This window comes from Enhydra lutris, unplaced genomic scaffold, assembly GCF_002288905.1.
Source record: "Enhydra lutris kenyoni isolate GAN:26980312 unplaced genomic scaffold, ASM228890v2 scaffoldscaffold4, whole genome shotgun sequence".
In the NCBI taxonomy this organism is placed as follows: domain Eukaryota; kingdom Metazoa; phylum Chordata; class Mammalia; order Carnivora; family Mustelidae; genus Enhydra; species Enhydra lutris.
The window spans coordinates 44455496-44472595 of NW_019154088.1; the positions used below are offsets into that span (position 1 = coordinate 44455496).

General features: G+C 34.1%; 1 protein-coding gene across 1 annotated transcript in view; it reads right to left on the minus strand.

The window, feature by feature from the left end:
• Nucleotides 1–17100, minus strand: part of LOC111138987 (MAM domain containing glycosylphosphatidylinositol anchor 2) — an 853965-nt gene that overhangs the window by 126593 nt on the left and 710272 nt on the right. The window contains exon 9 of the mRNA XM_022491049.1: nucleotides 4486–4755. Coding sequence (XP_022346757.1) covers nucleotides 4486–4755 — 270 coding nt within the window. The remainder of the gene's footprint in view (nucleotides 1–4485; nucleotides 4756–17100) is intronic.

The following is a 17100-nucleotide window of genomic DNA, read 5'->3' on the forward strand; positions in this document are numbered from 1 at the left end:
CAAGATGCTCAGTTTGTAGTAATGGGTTAGTCAGCAGTAAGTAACACAGTACTCTCAATTCCATTGCTCATCAATAGAATGTCTTATGAAGTCTCTGATTACACATATTATTCTTGTCTTTCAAATTATTCTAAGACCCCAATGGCCATGGTTCCTGAAAAGTTGCCTATCAGTAATGATGTTAAATGTTACAGTGATGAAACCTAGATTTTCCTTGAAAATCTCCATTTAATTTCATTGCAATATTTTCAATTAAGGCAATTTAAAATATGTATTGGGCAAGTGTGATATAATCTTAGAATAAAATCTGTACCCCATAGCCTTTACTGCAGATACACCAATAGGACTGAGTTGTCTCCAACAAAACACAAGCAGAAAAGGTATCTAAAAAGTACTACTTTTTAAAGAAGTTTCCTTAACAAGAGGTAATTCACTGAAATATAGAGGTAAAGCTGGGACTTCAGTAGCCATAAGGGCTATAAGGTGTGCCATCTATTGATGATGACTGAGCAGTAAGATGGAAGAAAGCTGATCCCTGAAGACTTTGTGGAAGAGACATTATGTTAGTTTCCGAAATGAAACTTCAAGGTTTAACCTGAACGTAATAATTTTCTATCTTGCTCAAATCATGGTTAGTTGGAGTTTTACTGATACTTTCAGATACTTGAACAGTAATAACATACATAATTAATTTGTGAATTATAACATACTATTACAATCTACACATCTCTAGTTGACTGAGGGGCAAGGTCCAAAATGACCCTAGTAAAGGCATACACAAGGGTCACCATAATCTAGTAGAAGAATACACAAAGGGCTAGTATTTGAGAATAAAGTCGTATGTTAACAAAAGCAGAGAGTTTTGAAAATATGTAATGATTTGGTGGCAGGCATCATGATCTAATTTGACTAGAGTTTGGAGTAATTGGTAGGATTGAAGGAGAGATGATTCTATATATTCTATTTGGGATATTAGTGAGTGGTTTGAAAACTCACGACAATGAATTTATATGGCACCTATAGGCCATGAAGATCAACATTTTCCATTAAGAGTAAGACACACTTTCCAGGAAAATAAAGTCCCACAGTATGGAAGAAAGTATGGACAGCATGGACTGAAAGGAAAAGAGGAGGAATATTCAGATATCAGATAAAAGGTTACTATAATATCCCAGATAAGAGAATATAAGGCTTTACAAGTACAGTAGGGGTAAAAATGAAATGATAGCTTCAAAATACCAAACAGATATAAAACTGATAAGACTTAGAAACATATATGATGGTGAAAGATTTCTGGGAGAGAGTATTTATTGTTCTATTTTCAGTATCCTCCCTAGTACCCGGCAATAGTTGTTACACAGTAAATAATTGTTAAATATTTTCCAGATTGCAAAACTTTCATCAGTAAGGAGATAATACATATAAGTTGTTTTACGTTCAATTGTATTTTGTAGTTTTGCAATAAAAATTCTTATAGAGTATATATCCACTCTTACCTGTTAAAGAAGACAACATTCCTTTAGTAGGTTTCATTTAAAAGAATCTAAAATTGTCTCCATTGATCAAATTCTTAAATGGTTTATAAGTCTAAATTTTATATAACTGTGTATATATACTTCCTGGAACTTATAAATACTTTCCATAGAAAAATGCAATAAATGGTGTTTGGGTTCCTACCATTGTTCACAAAGCTTACTTAAACCATAAAACAAACAAACAAAATTATGCTTATCTTTACCATAACAATATTAGTAAATAAAAGAAATGAAAATACACCATATTTTGTGGTATTATAGTTACTATTTTCTAACACAGACACTGTGCTACAAGCTAGGCTATTCACGTCCCAAAGTATCTTTGCTTACCTTCTTTTTCCTTTATACAAAAATATTCTCACACCCTGACTTCTCAGTAAACACAACCTCACTCACCTATCTCCATACTCCCACACACATCACACACACACATGCTATAACTGGGAAAAGAGGTGTGAATTTTTTAGCTTTCCTGGGAGATAAAGTAAATATAAATGTGAGGGCTGCCACTGACTTTTAGTTCAATTCTGTACATTTTGACCCATAGTGAGATCAAGTTCACTTTTGGGTAACTGTATAACATTCATGACTAGTGGAAAAGTGATCTTGAATTTGGTAAAATATTTATAATTATAAAAAATAAAATTTTCTTAATTTAGCTGTCAGGAAGTAAACACAATTGTCTTCAAAGATCTGTTTTGTGGATAAAGAATATATGTCATCTTGAATATATCTTATTACTTAGTTCCCTTCAGTATAGCTTTAAAGGGTTTTGAATTGCAGGAAATTCATAGGATTACTAACTGTGATATGTTTTTAATAGAAGAAATGTGTTTTTGAAGTTTCTTCCAGACCTCTGATTCTATGGAATCATTGATTTCTTCATACAATGAACCCCTGAACAACAGAGATTCGAACTTCATGGGTCTACTTACACATGGAGGTTTCTGTTTTTTGTTTTTTTAATTTTTTGTTTTTATTTTACAGCACAGTACTATAAATGTATTTTCTCTTGTGATTTTCTTAATAGCATTTTCTTTTCTCTAGCTTACCTTATTATAAAAATATGGTTTATAAAACATCTCTAGCTTACTTTATTGTAGAAATAAGGTATATAATACATTTAATATGCAAAATATGTGTTAAGACTATGTCATCAGTAAGCCTTCTGGTCAACAGTAGGCTATTAGTAAAGTTTTGAGGGAGTTAAAAGCTATATGAAAATTTTTGACTATCTGGGGGGTTGATGCTCCAAACTCCTGTATTGTTCAAGGGTCAAATGTATATTTTCCCAGATTATACAATACTTGGAACACAATTATTTTCTCTTTTCTTCAAAACTATATTAGATTATATGTGGAAATATTGAAATGATGAGGCTGACATGAAGACAGAAAAATACACACTAGAAACAAATCAATTCATGGGGCTATTTCCTCTCCCTTTGTGGAGCAACCCCTAACAGGTTTATTCCTTTCTGGAGCTATCAAAATCTACTTACTACACCCCATGGATCTTGAATGGAAATTAGCTTGTCTTCTAGTTCAGAAAATAGGATTTGGGTCACATAACAGAGAACAAATAAAAATCTTACAGAGGCAGCATGACCTAAACTAAAGTTAGAAAACAATGTCAGGAATAACAAAGAAATTAGAATGAATATAAGTCCCAAAAGTTTGAAGGAAGGGATGTAGTTAATTTTATGGAATATTTTTGTTTTGGGCGTTAATTAAAAAAAAAAAAAAGAAAAGAAAAGAAAAGAAAAGGTCAACCATTTCTACCATAAGTAGAAAACAACAAGTAGTATGGTCCTAGGGACTTCCGGTTTTGTTTGACTAGTTCACTTTAAGAATCAAAGTAGAAATCTTTAAGTCCAACTGAATGCTGAAAAAAGGGATTGCAAAATCAAGAGGTGGAAGATCCAGCAGAGGGGACATCTTCATATTGGTTCGTCCATTACATTTTATCTACCTACTATCACATTTCAAGAAGCCAAAATATCTCAAGGTGATTCATATTTAGAAAATTTTCTTACAAGTAAGAACTTATGAATAAAAATATATATTACTAATGAACAAGTTTTAATTAAATCTGAAACACTTTAATCGTAATATTTACAACTGCTTTTCAGATAATATCCAATGTCCAGTTTCTTCTTTTACTAGCATGAACACTCCAACTAACTTTAGTTTAGTTTAGTGTTAGTGTGCAGTTACTAGCATGAACACTCCAATTAACTTTACCAGAACAAAATAATCCTGAAAAGGAATAAAAGGAATATATCCTTTTAATGCATGTCTAAACCCCAGCTCAAAAATCACACAAATTTACTTTAGTTTATAGATTATAAAATAATTTATATAATTACCTAAGATTTAATACAGACTTAATATTTCTTTTAATACACTCTCAGATAATGATATCAAAACATATTGCTTGATACTTCTTTCTAATTTATTATATGCCAGATACAACTTTATTGCTTTTCCTTTGAATATTTGTTAACCAAAGGTAAGCTAAGGACAAAATTGAGTTCCACCACACATACAGAGGTAGTAAATAAATAGGAAGAAGAAAAATACCCTTTCTACTGTTAAGAAAACCAAAGCAGGTATTGGTTAACAAGCACTTTCAGACTTGCAGAAGAAAATATGTATTAATATTTGCAATTTGATCTAAAAAAGCTGGTTAAGATTTGTCACTTTATTAAACACTCAAAATAACTAACCTCTTCACCAAATCTTGAATTCACATAAACTTCTAATTTCATAGGCACATAAACTGCAACTGCTAAAATAAATTTGCCTCTGAAAGAAATGAATAGCTCTAACTATAGCAGACACATTACTCATAGTATGTTCCATGGATTTGCAAAACCCTTTCTTATATTGACTTAGTCTAAGATCCCTTCATCAAAAATATATACAAGGTGAAATATTTAGAATCTTACCTGTAACAAGAAAGCTGCATCTCCCAGCTCCAGCTTCATTTATGATGCTACAATTATAAACCCCATAGTTCTCATTGGAAAGACTCTTCACTGGGTATTCTGTGTACTCTTGAGAGTCAAACTGACCCGTCCGTAATAATTTATTGCCTAAGCGCCACTCATAGGTCAGTACCCGTATTGGATAGGCTCTCAGAACCCGGCAGCTCATAGTAATACTTCGATCTTGTCCTTGCCGGATCTCCAGGAACGCTGGCTCCACAGCAGGAGGATCTGTAGAAGACACGTTAAAACAGATGAAACACGTGGTTTGCAATAAGCCAGGAACTATTATTATTGTGAGAAGCTATTTTTAAGAGCACATCTAGCAACAGGGAAGGAGTCAGAGGTGGGTGGAGAACAAACCAGGAACTTCAGCTTGGGATGGGAAATGGGAAACATCATTTACGGACTGTGGGCTGTGAATGAAATCCATTGCTTTGAAAAAGCATTTGCAGGTGAAAGTAGCAGAGTTCATTTTTCCTTTCTAGCTACTTCCCAGAACAAAATATCATGACTATGTTTGGTTTATATTGTCAGCCACCAGTTGATGTTCTTGCTGTAAAACACAGAATCTTCAAACTAGCATAAGACTTGGAAACAGATAAAGCCATGGGTTCAAGTTGGTGAATTCTAATTATTCTTAGTTTGGCTTCTGAGTATCCGTTATTTAACAGAATAGGTAGCACAAATATATAATTTATTTTCTAAATTATTTTGTCTGAACTGCTTTGACTTAAAGTCATAATATTCATGTGTCTTAAGCAAACTCTGCAAATTATACCACAGATGGGCATGGTTTCTAACTCACTGCAATGATTTATTTACATGTTTTAATTGTGATTGTTTTCCGTATAATAAAAACTTGCTACATCAGGTACCTAACTTTTTTGTATTTGACAGAAAGATTTCTATAAAGTGTTACATACTTCTCTCATTATGTAGAATATGCAAAATATAATCCTTTTCTTAATGACTCCCAGTAGTTAAATAACAATTACTTCCTTGACACTAATGTTGGGGTTCATTTAATCAAATAAGATAGGAAACTACTCAGGATTGCACTGCAAAGCACAATTGCATCCTTGACTAGATGTGTATGACATCTTCTTGAGTTGTGCAGTATAAAAACCATACAACTCTACTTGGCATCCCTTCCATCAAGATGCTAAAAGGTTTTAGGACAGCCACACCAAATGTGCCCTCCAATATTCTTTACATGTTATCCCATCTACTTTCTATACTATTGCTGTCCTTTTTCATTGCCTATCTGTTGACTGGCCCTTCTTGCTTCTTTCAATAAAAATGTTTAAACTATCTTACTAAATTTCATTTTACTCATAAATTCAATTTTTGAGCTCTTCCTTTGTAAGCGTTAAGAATTTTTAAAAAATAAATGAGAAAAAAAATTTCTGTCTGCATGTAATTTATGAGGCATGTAATATGCCTAATACAATAGGCAGATATTTAAATTGCTGATTTACAAAACTGAAAGACAAAAAACAATTCTCGGGTAGAAAGTAAAGAAGTGAGTAACACTATGAGGACTGACCATGCAAGGCATCTCAAGGAATGTGATACTTGAGCTTTACCTTCCAGCATATATAGGAAATGGTTAGGTGGGTAAGCAAGAAGAGAGAACATCCCAGGTAAGGAGATTAATATGCTCAAAGGTAAAAAGAAGATAGAGAGGAGGGGGCGTTCAGAGAAGTATAAATTAATTAGCATAGCTGGTACACAAAAGGTGCATGAGAGCTCAGGAAGAAATAAAGATGGGAAGAAAGAGACTCTATTCAAGGATTCTTGAATGTCACGTCATGGAGTATAGGTTTTATTCTGTTGGTATTGACAATCATTAATTTTTTTCTATTGTATCTCATAATCCCCTTCATTTTATTTCATCCATCCCCTACCCCTTTTTCTGTTACCTCTCTGTTTCCTGCATCCATGAGAAGTCTTTTTTTGTTTTGTCTGTTTTGTCAGATTCCACATGTAAATGAAATCATATGGTATTTGTCTTTGACTTATTTCACTTAGTATAATACCATCTAAGTCCATCTAATTTTTTTTTTAATGAAGGCTTTATTGACTAAACCAATCTTTTAGAAAGAATATTGTGGCAGATAGGAGGAGTACAGACCTCAAAGGGAAGAGTCTGGTCACAGAGAAATTGAGAACATCATTGTTAAGAGACTGAACTAAGGCAATGTCAGTGAAAATACAAATGATATTTTAGATAGTGAGGTAAATAATGGTTTCAGTGATGAAGATGGGGAAAGAAGGAGAGGTAGTTCAGGGTACAGTGGACGTGTTGAACTTGTGCACCTGCTAGTCACACAGCAGGGATACCTAGTTGGCAAGTGTTTCTTCATTTACAAATATACAGGGTATTTTTTATTATCTCTTCTTTCTGATTTTTTAATTTAATCATGGTTAGAGAAGAAAATAGACCATATGCATTCAATCATCTGAAATTTGTTGAAACATGATTTATAGTCCAATATATAATTGATTTTTGTTCTATGTATGCTTGCAAAGAAGGAATAGTCTGAGATTTAGGGATGTGATGTGGTGTTGGGTCAAGTCTGACAAATGAGTTGTCCAAATCATCTATGCAGTTGTTGGGTTTTTACCCCGCTTATTCTACTTGAATTAATTTAGAAGAATGGTGGTTAAACACTTCCAAAAGGGTAGTAGTTTAAAAAAAATTCTTATAGTTGTCTTTTTGATTCACATATTTTGAGGTTACCCTAGTAAGTACATACAAATTTAAAATTTCTTTATTTTATTGGTAAATTGAAGTTTTTATCATTTTGCAATTTATTATTTAAAACTCGATTTTTTCTGAATTAATATAGTAACCCTGACATTCACTTAGTAGTTGCATGTTATGTCTTTTCCAACCTTTTAAAGTTCTACTATCCTTATACTTTACAAGCATCTCTTAAACAGCATGTGGTTATAACCTATTTTTTTCAAGAAAGTCTGGAAATCTTTTTATTTTACTGAGAGCATTTAATACTTTATTTACATTTACTATGACTATTGATATATTTGAGTAGAAATGTACCTTCCTGTTGTGTACTTTTTATTTTGTTTTGTGATCTTTTTTCTTTGTCTTCTTTCAGATTTATGGATTGAATGATTATTCCAACTCTTTTCCTGCTACTAATTTTAATTCTCTTTTCTTCTCTTAAAACCTATTGGGCCTGACTATAATGTTATACCTGCACAATTTTTTAGAATTGTCCAGATATATGCTGACTCATTTCCCTTTAAATCCTTCTTTCACTACAGACCATACAAATCCACGATCACTTTTCAAATATTATCTAAAGTGCATCATTTAGAATGATCTTTAGTGACCTTTCTGATCTTGATTTTCTGAAAATATATATTTTAACCTTATTCTTAAAAGATGCTTTCCTTGTTCATAGGATTAGAGGTTTGCAGTTATTTTCTTTCAGTATGTTAGGACACCATTCTACCATCTTTAGATGGCCAATACTGCTGTAGGGAAGTAAGCTCAAATTTTCACACTTTGAAGTCACTGTGCTTTTTTTCTACAGCTACTTTCAAATGTTTTTACCTTTGATGTTCTACAGCTTCAATATAATATTTTTAAGTAGAGATTTCTTTGTACTTAACAGTTTGTGATTTGCTGGATTTTAAGACCTGTTGATTTAAGTATGATGTCTTTCATCTGAGAAATTTCTGGAAAATCTCACCATTAACTCTTAAATAATACCTGTGCTCTTTTCTTTCTATCCTCTCTTGAGCATCTTTTGCATTATCTCTTTTATGCCTCTTATACTCTCTTCCAACTTTTCCATTTCTTGCTTTTCCTGTATTGCATTATGAATAAATTCTTCTGAGCATGCTAAACCCATCTACTGTGTTTTTAATTACAAGAACAAAGCTTTCAAAGTATTCTGTATAGTTCTTTTGTATACCTGTTATGCCATTACTTTCATACTTCCTCATTACCTGCAAACACAGCAAGGTTTATCTCTTATTTCTTTAAACAAAGTGATTGTTTTATACTGTCGTATATTTCCAATTATGATTTTAAAGATGTTTTTCTGTTGGCCTTCTCTCAGGGTAATTTGTCTCTGTGGATTCCTGGTTAATTTTGATTATGTGCTATTTGTTGGTCTTTAAAAATACTTATGTTCTGGGTGCCTGGGTGGCTCAGTGGGTTAAAGCCACTCCCTTCGGCTCAGGTCATGAACTCAGGGTCCTGGGATCAAGCCCCACATCGGGCTCTCTGCTCGGCAGGGAGCCTGCTTCCTCCTCTCTCTCTGCCTGCCTCTCTGCCTACTTGTAATCTGTCTCTGTCAAAGAAATAAATAAAATCTTTTAAAAAAATACTTCTGTTCTTTAAAAATATATTTTTAAAAATAAACTCTTTAATGTCTAAGATGATTTTTTTTTTCCTCTAGAGAGATTTGTATCTATAGGCAGCTACTGCCATCATTGTCTAGGATCACATTAATCTAAATTCCTGGCTTAAGGTTTTACTTTAACCATCCAGGTGATATGAATTTGAGTTAAAAATCCAGATAAGAGGCAGTTTGTGATTATAATGTAAAGTATGTATTCCCACATCATCCCTACTCTGCTCACTTCAAAGGCAAATTTCTTAGAAGTAGGAATGTGTAGACTGGGTTTATTTCTACTTTACTCTTCTCCTATGGATACAGTTTTTTGAGTTCCCACTTCTAAGGGTAGAATTTTCCCCCAGGAAATACTATGGGTTTGGAATTTTGTACCCCTTGGCCAGAAATGCCATCACAACTGATGCTCAAATTCACCCTTGTCACCAAATGCTCTCAGGGCAAAATCAGCCTCATTGTCCAGTTTTCTTATAAATTTGACATCGTATTTTTAAAATAAACATTTTAATGCTTTAAAAAATTTTTTTTTTATAAACATATATTTTTATCCCCAGGGGTACAGGTCTGTGAATCGCCAGGTATACACACTTCACAGCACTCACCATAGCATATACCCTCCCCAATGTCCATAACCCCACCCCCCTCTCCCAACCCCCTTCCCCCCAGCAACCCTCAGTTTGTTTTGTGCGATTAAGAGTCATTTATGGTTTGTCTCCCTCCCAATCCCATCTTATTTCATTTATTTTTCTCCTACCCCCTTAACCCCCCATGTTGCATCTCCACTTCCTCATATCAGGGAAGTCATATGATAATTGTCTTTCTCCGATTAACTTATTTTGCTAAGCATGATACCCTCTAGTTCCATCCATGTCGTCGCAAATGGCAAGATTTCATTTCTTTTGATGGCTGCATAGTATTCCATTGTGTATATATACCACATCTTCTTTATCCATTCGTCTGTTGATGGACATCTAGGTTCTTTCCATAGTTTGGCTATTGTAGACATTGCTGCTATAAACATTCGGGTGCACGTGCCCCTTCGGATCACTACGTTTGTATCTTTAGGGTAAATACCCAATAGTGCAATTGCTGGGTTATAGGGTAGTTCTATTTTTAACATTTTGAGGAACCTCCATGCTGTTTTCCACAGTGGTTGCACCAGCTTGCATTCCCACCAACAGTGTAGGAGGGTTCCCCTTTCTCCGCATCCTCGCCAGCATCTGTCATTTCCTGACTTGTTCATTTTAGCCATTCTGACTGGTGTGAGGTGATATCTCATTGTGGTTTTGATTTGTATTTCCCTGATGCCGAGTGATATGGAGCACTTTTTCATGTGTCTGTTGGCCATCTGGATATCTTCTTTGCAGAAATGTCTGTTCATGTCTTCTGCCCATTTCTTGATTGGATTATTTGCTCTTTGGGTGTTGAGTTTGCTAAGTTCTTTATAGATTTTGGACACTAGCCCTTTATCTGATATGTCGTTTGCAAATATCTTCTCCCATTCTGTCAGGTGTCTTTTGGTTTTGTTAACTGTTTCCTTTGCTGTGCAAAAGCTTTTGATCTTGATGAAATCCCAATAGTTCATTTTTGCCCTTGCTTCCCTTGCCTTTGGCGATGTTCCTAGGAAGATGTTGCTGCGGCTGAGGTCGAAGAGGTTGCTGCCTGTGTTCTCCTCAAGGATTTTGATGGATTCCTTTCTCACATTAAGGTCCTTCATCCATTTTGAGTCTATTTTCGTGTGTGGTGTAAGGAAATGGTCCAATTTCATTTTTCTGCATATGGCCGTCCAATTTTCCCAACACCATTTATTGAAGAGGCTGTCTTTTTTCCATTGGACATTCTTTCCTGCTTTGTCGAAGATGAGTTGACCATAGAGTTGAGGGTCTATTTCTGGGCTCTCTATTCTGTTCCATTGATCTATGTGTCTGTTTTTGTGCCAGTACCATGCTGTCTTGATGAAGACAGCTTTGTAATAGAGCTTGAAGTCCGGAATTGTGATGCCGCCAACTTTGGCTTTCTTTTTCAATATTCCTTTGGCTATTTGAGGTCTTTTCTGGTTCCACATAAATTTTAGGATTATTTGTTCCATTTCTTTGAAAAAAATGGATGGTATTTTGATAGGGATTGCATTAAATGTGTAGATTGCTTTAGGTAGCATAGACATTTTCACAATATTTATTCTTCCAATCCAGGAGCATGGAACATTTTTCCATTTCTTTGTGTCTTCCTCAATTTCTTTCATGAGTACTTTATAGTTTTCTGAGTATAGATTCTTAGCCTCTTTGGTTAGGTTTATTCCATTTTAATGCTTTAAATAGTATTTTTAGTAACTTCCTAGTACCTTTAGTTGTTTGCATTGGAAAGGTGATGTAGAATATTTTGTCTAATATATGTCCAGAATCATACCTGTCTCTGATAACCAAGTGGAAATACAGATATCAAGCTCAAAATGGAGGCCTGACTGCAGGACATGGTTTTGTTAAGATAGCTCAGAGCTAGTATAAACAAAGACACGTAAAATACCAAATTTGGATTTACTCTTGAATATAGTCACTTATGGGGTTAGAGGAAAATAAAAGCTACTACAGGAGAATCAATATAAACAAGCAGAGAGATATGTGGATCCAGAGTTTTATTACAAAATTAAAAGATTTGAATGCTTTAAAGAAATGAAGTAATAAAATGTGCCAAATGTTAACAATACACAATTTTAGATTGAAAAAATATATGTATAGACAAGTTTAATATCATAAATGATTATAGCAAAAGTATTTTCTATTTAGTATATACAATGTGTGTTGTAGATTTTTGGCATATGAAGGGATGGCTGAATAGTAGAGATCAGGAATGATACCTCTTTGTTCAATAATATTGTCTATGATCAGAAAAGAAACTTATCTATTAACTCTATCTTCAAAATATATCAGGAGTTTATATATTTCTCTCCGTCTCCACTGCCACTATTAACTCTCACAAGGACTACTTTGAATGTCCTGCAATAGCCTTCTACCAGGCCAATGTGCTTCTTTTTTTGACCTCCTATTTCTCAGATACTGGCCACATATTCTCTTACAAGAGAAATCACCTCTTGTTATTCTCCTGTTTAGAACACTTTATTGACTCACCTCTGCTTGTTAATCAGGCCTACAAGGTCCTGCATGTTCTGGCTCTGGCCATATTCTCAACCATTCTTATCTTAATAATTTTGTTTAAGAAACACAGGCTTTCTTCCTATTTCTGTATGAGAAGCCCTTCCTGGATTCTAGACTTTCTTCCCCAAATGTTCTTTCCTTCACTTTTCCATGGCTGCATTATTCTCATTGTTTGTATTTTATCTCTTTAGAAAGCCTACCCTGGACTAACAATTAGTAATGCATCTCTCCTACTATTAATAATAATTAATTATTGCTTAGCAACATTATTTGTTCATATCTAGTTCATGTAAGTTCCATTATAAAGGGACTTAAAACTCCCTTCATTGCACATCCTCTGTATCCTCTGTATATGAGCATTATAGCTAGTACCAGATCATTACTGAATGCATAAAAAAAGAAAAGAACAAATGAACGATGTAAAAGAGTAAAGATGTCTGCAAGATCTTCAATATTCCTTCCATCAAGACCTGGGTTCTATGTCTACTCTATGGATTCTGTGTTTATTTTGACCAATAAAATAGATCAAAACTAATGCTCCATTGTTTTCTAGGCTCAGGCCACAGCAGACTGGGAGTTTCACTTTCTATGTCTTAAAATACTTATTCTGGGAGCCCAGACCCATGAAATAAGTCCAACTACCTTACTAAAGAAACCATCTCAAGAGGCCCTGAGATTATACTGAGAAGGAAAGGGCAGAGTTAAGGTCAGCCTTCCAGTCATCCCCACCAAGGTTCCAGACATGTGAGGCCATCTTCAACCTTCCAGACCAGACCAGCCACCTGCAAAACACCACCAAGCAACCCAGATAATAGCACATGATGCAGAGAAAGAGCCCAGGCAGGCTCTCTTCAAATTCTTGACTCAGTAGGGAGTAGATAATTAGATATAATGAAGTGTGATTATTTTAATCTCCTAGGTATCAAGAGTAGTTTGCTACACAATAACAGGTAACTGACACAAAACTCTGAGCCTACAAAACTCTGCAGTTTAATATTGGGTACATACTTGGTGAGTGAAGCAAAATGAGAAATGGACAGGCAATGGGGAGAACACAGTTTAAGCAACAGATCCTGGGATCCAAGCTGGTTCCAGAAGGAAATAAACTTAGAAGGAAACTAATGGGGGGAGACAATCAATGGATTGAATTACTAGGACAATTTAAAAATCTGAAAAGCAAGTACACTGAGAACAACGGAGTCAGGAGGCCAGAAAGTTACAGTCGATAAACAGAATTGGTTGGAATTTAATATTTCAGAGGTAGGGAAATTTGGAATGATTATAAGATCACTGGAATGGAAAGCTGAAGTGAAATGGAAATTAACAGTACTAGAGTCAAATGCAAATATGTTAAGTGAATACACATTTACTCTCATTATATTTGTATTTGTCTAACAGTGTTTGCAACTGTTTATCTTTCTTCTTATAAGTTTGTTTTTAAATGGCAAAGGTCAAAATATAATTAATTGTACTTACCAGGGCAATAACCTAAAATCCATATTTACTTTTTGTATGAGTGATTTTCTGTGGGAATTCTTTGAATGTATCTGACCTATTAGATTATTTCAAATAAGGGATTTTTTATACCTTCAGTATATGTGAATGTGTCATTCATCCAAACCTAGAAGATTCAGTCCACTCATTTATTAACAGCCTATAAAAACATTTGATAATGTTGAGTTAAATCTCTTCAAACACAGTGTATTTTCATAAAGTTCAACAGGGTCTGATTTGGAAAGTATCCTTAAATGAAAGTAATCATTACTGTTATTTAATAGAATGCCCAAACTACCTGGATTCAGGGTGGTTCCATAATCTCAAAATAAGTGAGGAAATGTGAAACTGAGCACACTCACTGTAATCCAGTCACATTTGTCTATGGAAAACTTCTGTGATATAAAGTTCACTTTAAGCAAGCTGGATATTATTGACCTCAGCCTTTCATTCCTTGGAATACCCAGTGAGAAGAGACCTAAACGGTTAGGATTAAATAGTGTAGTATGAAGACTTTAAATATGATGAAAGAAAGCTTCAGGTGTGAAAAAAAGTTAAGAGTTCACTATTCTGATAAAATAAGTGTTTCATGGTGTAAGAGTTACTTAGTATGCTTTATTATGATGCATTTAATTTTAAGAAAAAAATATATATGGTGAGAAAAAAATCCACTTAGGAAAGACTCTTCAGGAGAAATAAATAGGTAATTGTGTTCTGCTCAGTTGAACAAATGATTCTAAAATTGTACCATTATATTCTAAAAATATACCATTATAGTATACTAAATGTGTTCACTTATGTTAGTAACCTCTGGTTCAACCATCTTGTTAAACCATTTCCCTACATATATACTGAAGGGTGATGGTAATACAAATAATTATATATGTTGATATTAAATGTTTACTGAGTTCTAGGGACTGTGTAAATATATTCACATAATTTATCTTTTTACAGCAAAAACTCATTTTCTAGAAGACAGTGAGGCATAGAGACATTAAGCAAAGTTACCAGGCTAAAAAGTAGCAGAATAAGGATTAAAACAAGCTGATCTGACTCCAGAGAGCAGGCTCCTAACTATAACCTATGCTTCATTCTTCCCAATTACAAACACTACCAATTTTTCATGATTTAGTGCTCTCTCACAATATTTCCTTTGGAAACATTGGTATTAAGGTTATTAATGAAAATAGACATTGGTCTATTCACACTGTCATTTAGAATGTATAAACTTGGATAGGTCAAAAATGGGAATTATGTTTTATGGAAAGCATAAAAGTATTGCAATAAAACTGCTAGGTTAAAGAAAAAAGTGTTATTAATGATGGATTTCAAACCAGATTCAAAATGTTGTGTATATAACAAAGTACTTCATGAAAATGAATTTCTGTATTATCCATATGTTAATATATATAATGAGTGCATGTAAAAGATTCGTTATCTGGTGGTAAAGGTGTAACATTTTACAGTTATTAAGGATTTTGATTGGAATAAAATTATTAAGTATAAAGTGCTCACAATCAGATTTTTGGTATTTATTATTCTTGTATCTACTGGTTCCAGATGTCTGGCAAATGTTCCAAGTAGGGTATGGCTCTAAATCTTTAAATCCATATACAAATGTCTAACTTATTTGGAAAGAGTAACCTATGAAAACATCCAACTATAGAGAAATGTGCATTAGTGTGTATTTCTTAATAAGGGGATCAAAGATGAGTTCATTATTTCTTTTAACACTGCGTATGAATAAAATTTTACCTCTATTTCTTAAAAACAATTGCCAGGTTCTCATGAGCACCAGAACTATACACAAAGAAATACGTTTGATTTACACAAATAATAAAAGACATTTAAGTCTATAATAAAGAAACTTTCAAGCTTATTTTTAAAAATGTTAATATAACCCACTTTTAAGTCTTTAAGGGAGTGCAAGACCATTGATGTTAAATAAGAATAGAACTATCTTCAGTTTAATTATAGTTAAAAGAAGAAAATAGTCACCTGTTTGGAGAACTTCCGTTTATGTGTGATCTTAGTTATTTAATTCTTAGGTCACTGCTAAACATGTACACACTAGGGTCATTTTTTCTAAAGCCATTTCTGCTCAGGTCAAATTCCTATCCAATGAAACACTTGCCTGTTCTTTGCCGTTGTTTATGGAGATCTGGGGAAATTGTGCTGTTAATAATAATAATTTTAAAAATCCAGTACTTAGGTGGAAAATCCAGGAGTTTGAGTATTAAGTTAGTGAATTAAATTCTTCTGTTGTCCAATAAAAATAGTGAAGTTGCTACTTTTATTGTAGGACAACCTCTCCTTCTGCGTCTGTGTGTGTACTTCTCTTAAATCTTTTCATGGTCTTGCAATTATATCCATCTTATTGGTAAGGACACTAAAATTCAGAAATGATTGCGAGTAACCTGTTTATGCACTGAGAAACACCAAGCATATATGAACCTAGGCCAATTTACCTTCAAAATATTAGCAATTTAGAATTTACCATGTGATTTCTCTAAGCATGATGCTACTAGAAGGATATGGATTCAAAAGATCCTCATTTTACAAATCCATATCCTTCTAGTAGTATCTGTATCCCAATGTTTATAGCAGCAATGGCCACGGTCGCCAAACTGTGGAAAGAACCAAGATGCCCTTCAACGGACGAATGGATAAGGAAGATGTGGTCCATATACACTATGGAGTATTATGCCTCTATCAGAAAGGATGAATACCCAACTTTTGTAGCAACATGGACGGGACTGGAAGAGATTATGCTGAGTGAAATAAGTCAAGCAGAGAAAGTCAATTATCATATGGTTTCACTTATTTGTGGAGCATAATAAATAGCATGGAGGACAAGGGGAGATGGAGAGGAGAAGGGAGTTGAGGGAAATTGGAAGGGGAGGTGAACCATGAGAGACTATGGACTCTGAAAAACAATCTGAGGGTTTTGAAGGGGCGGGGGTGGGAGGTTGGGGGATCCAGGTGGTGGGTATTGGAGAGGGCATGGATTGCATGGAGCACTGGGTGTGGTGCAAAAATAATGAATACTGTTACGCTGAAAATTTAAAAAACTTAAAAAAAAAAGATCCTCATTTGTATCAATCAAGCACATAAATAGAGAATTTTTAGATAATGCTGGGTACATGATGATATATTAGGGGATTAAATGAAAATGAATAAAAATGACTCCTGTTAACATGCAATTTACAATCTTAATATAAAGGGAATATCTTAATATGTGTAAGTAAGCACAATTTAATATGAACAAGGAATATGTGAGTTTGTATGAGGAATAGCTGATTAACTGCTGTAGTATAATGGGAAATATATGTTTGATCTTTGCTCTTGATTCCTGGCGCAGAGTTCCTAAAACTCTTGGAATTTTCTGAGTGATAAGAGTGAGCTTTCTTACTTACTACAAGCCCCTTTCAACCACACAGAAATTTATGCTAATGAAGTGAACCTCAACCAGCCCCTAGCTAAGGATATGGAATATGGGCTGGTTTCCAGAAAGATAAAGCCAGGATTTGAAGATT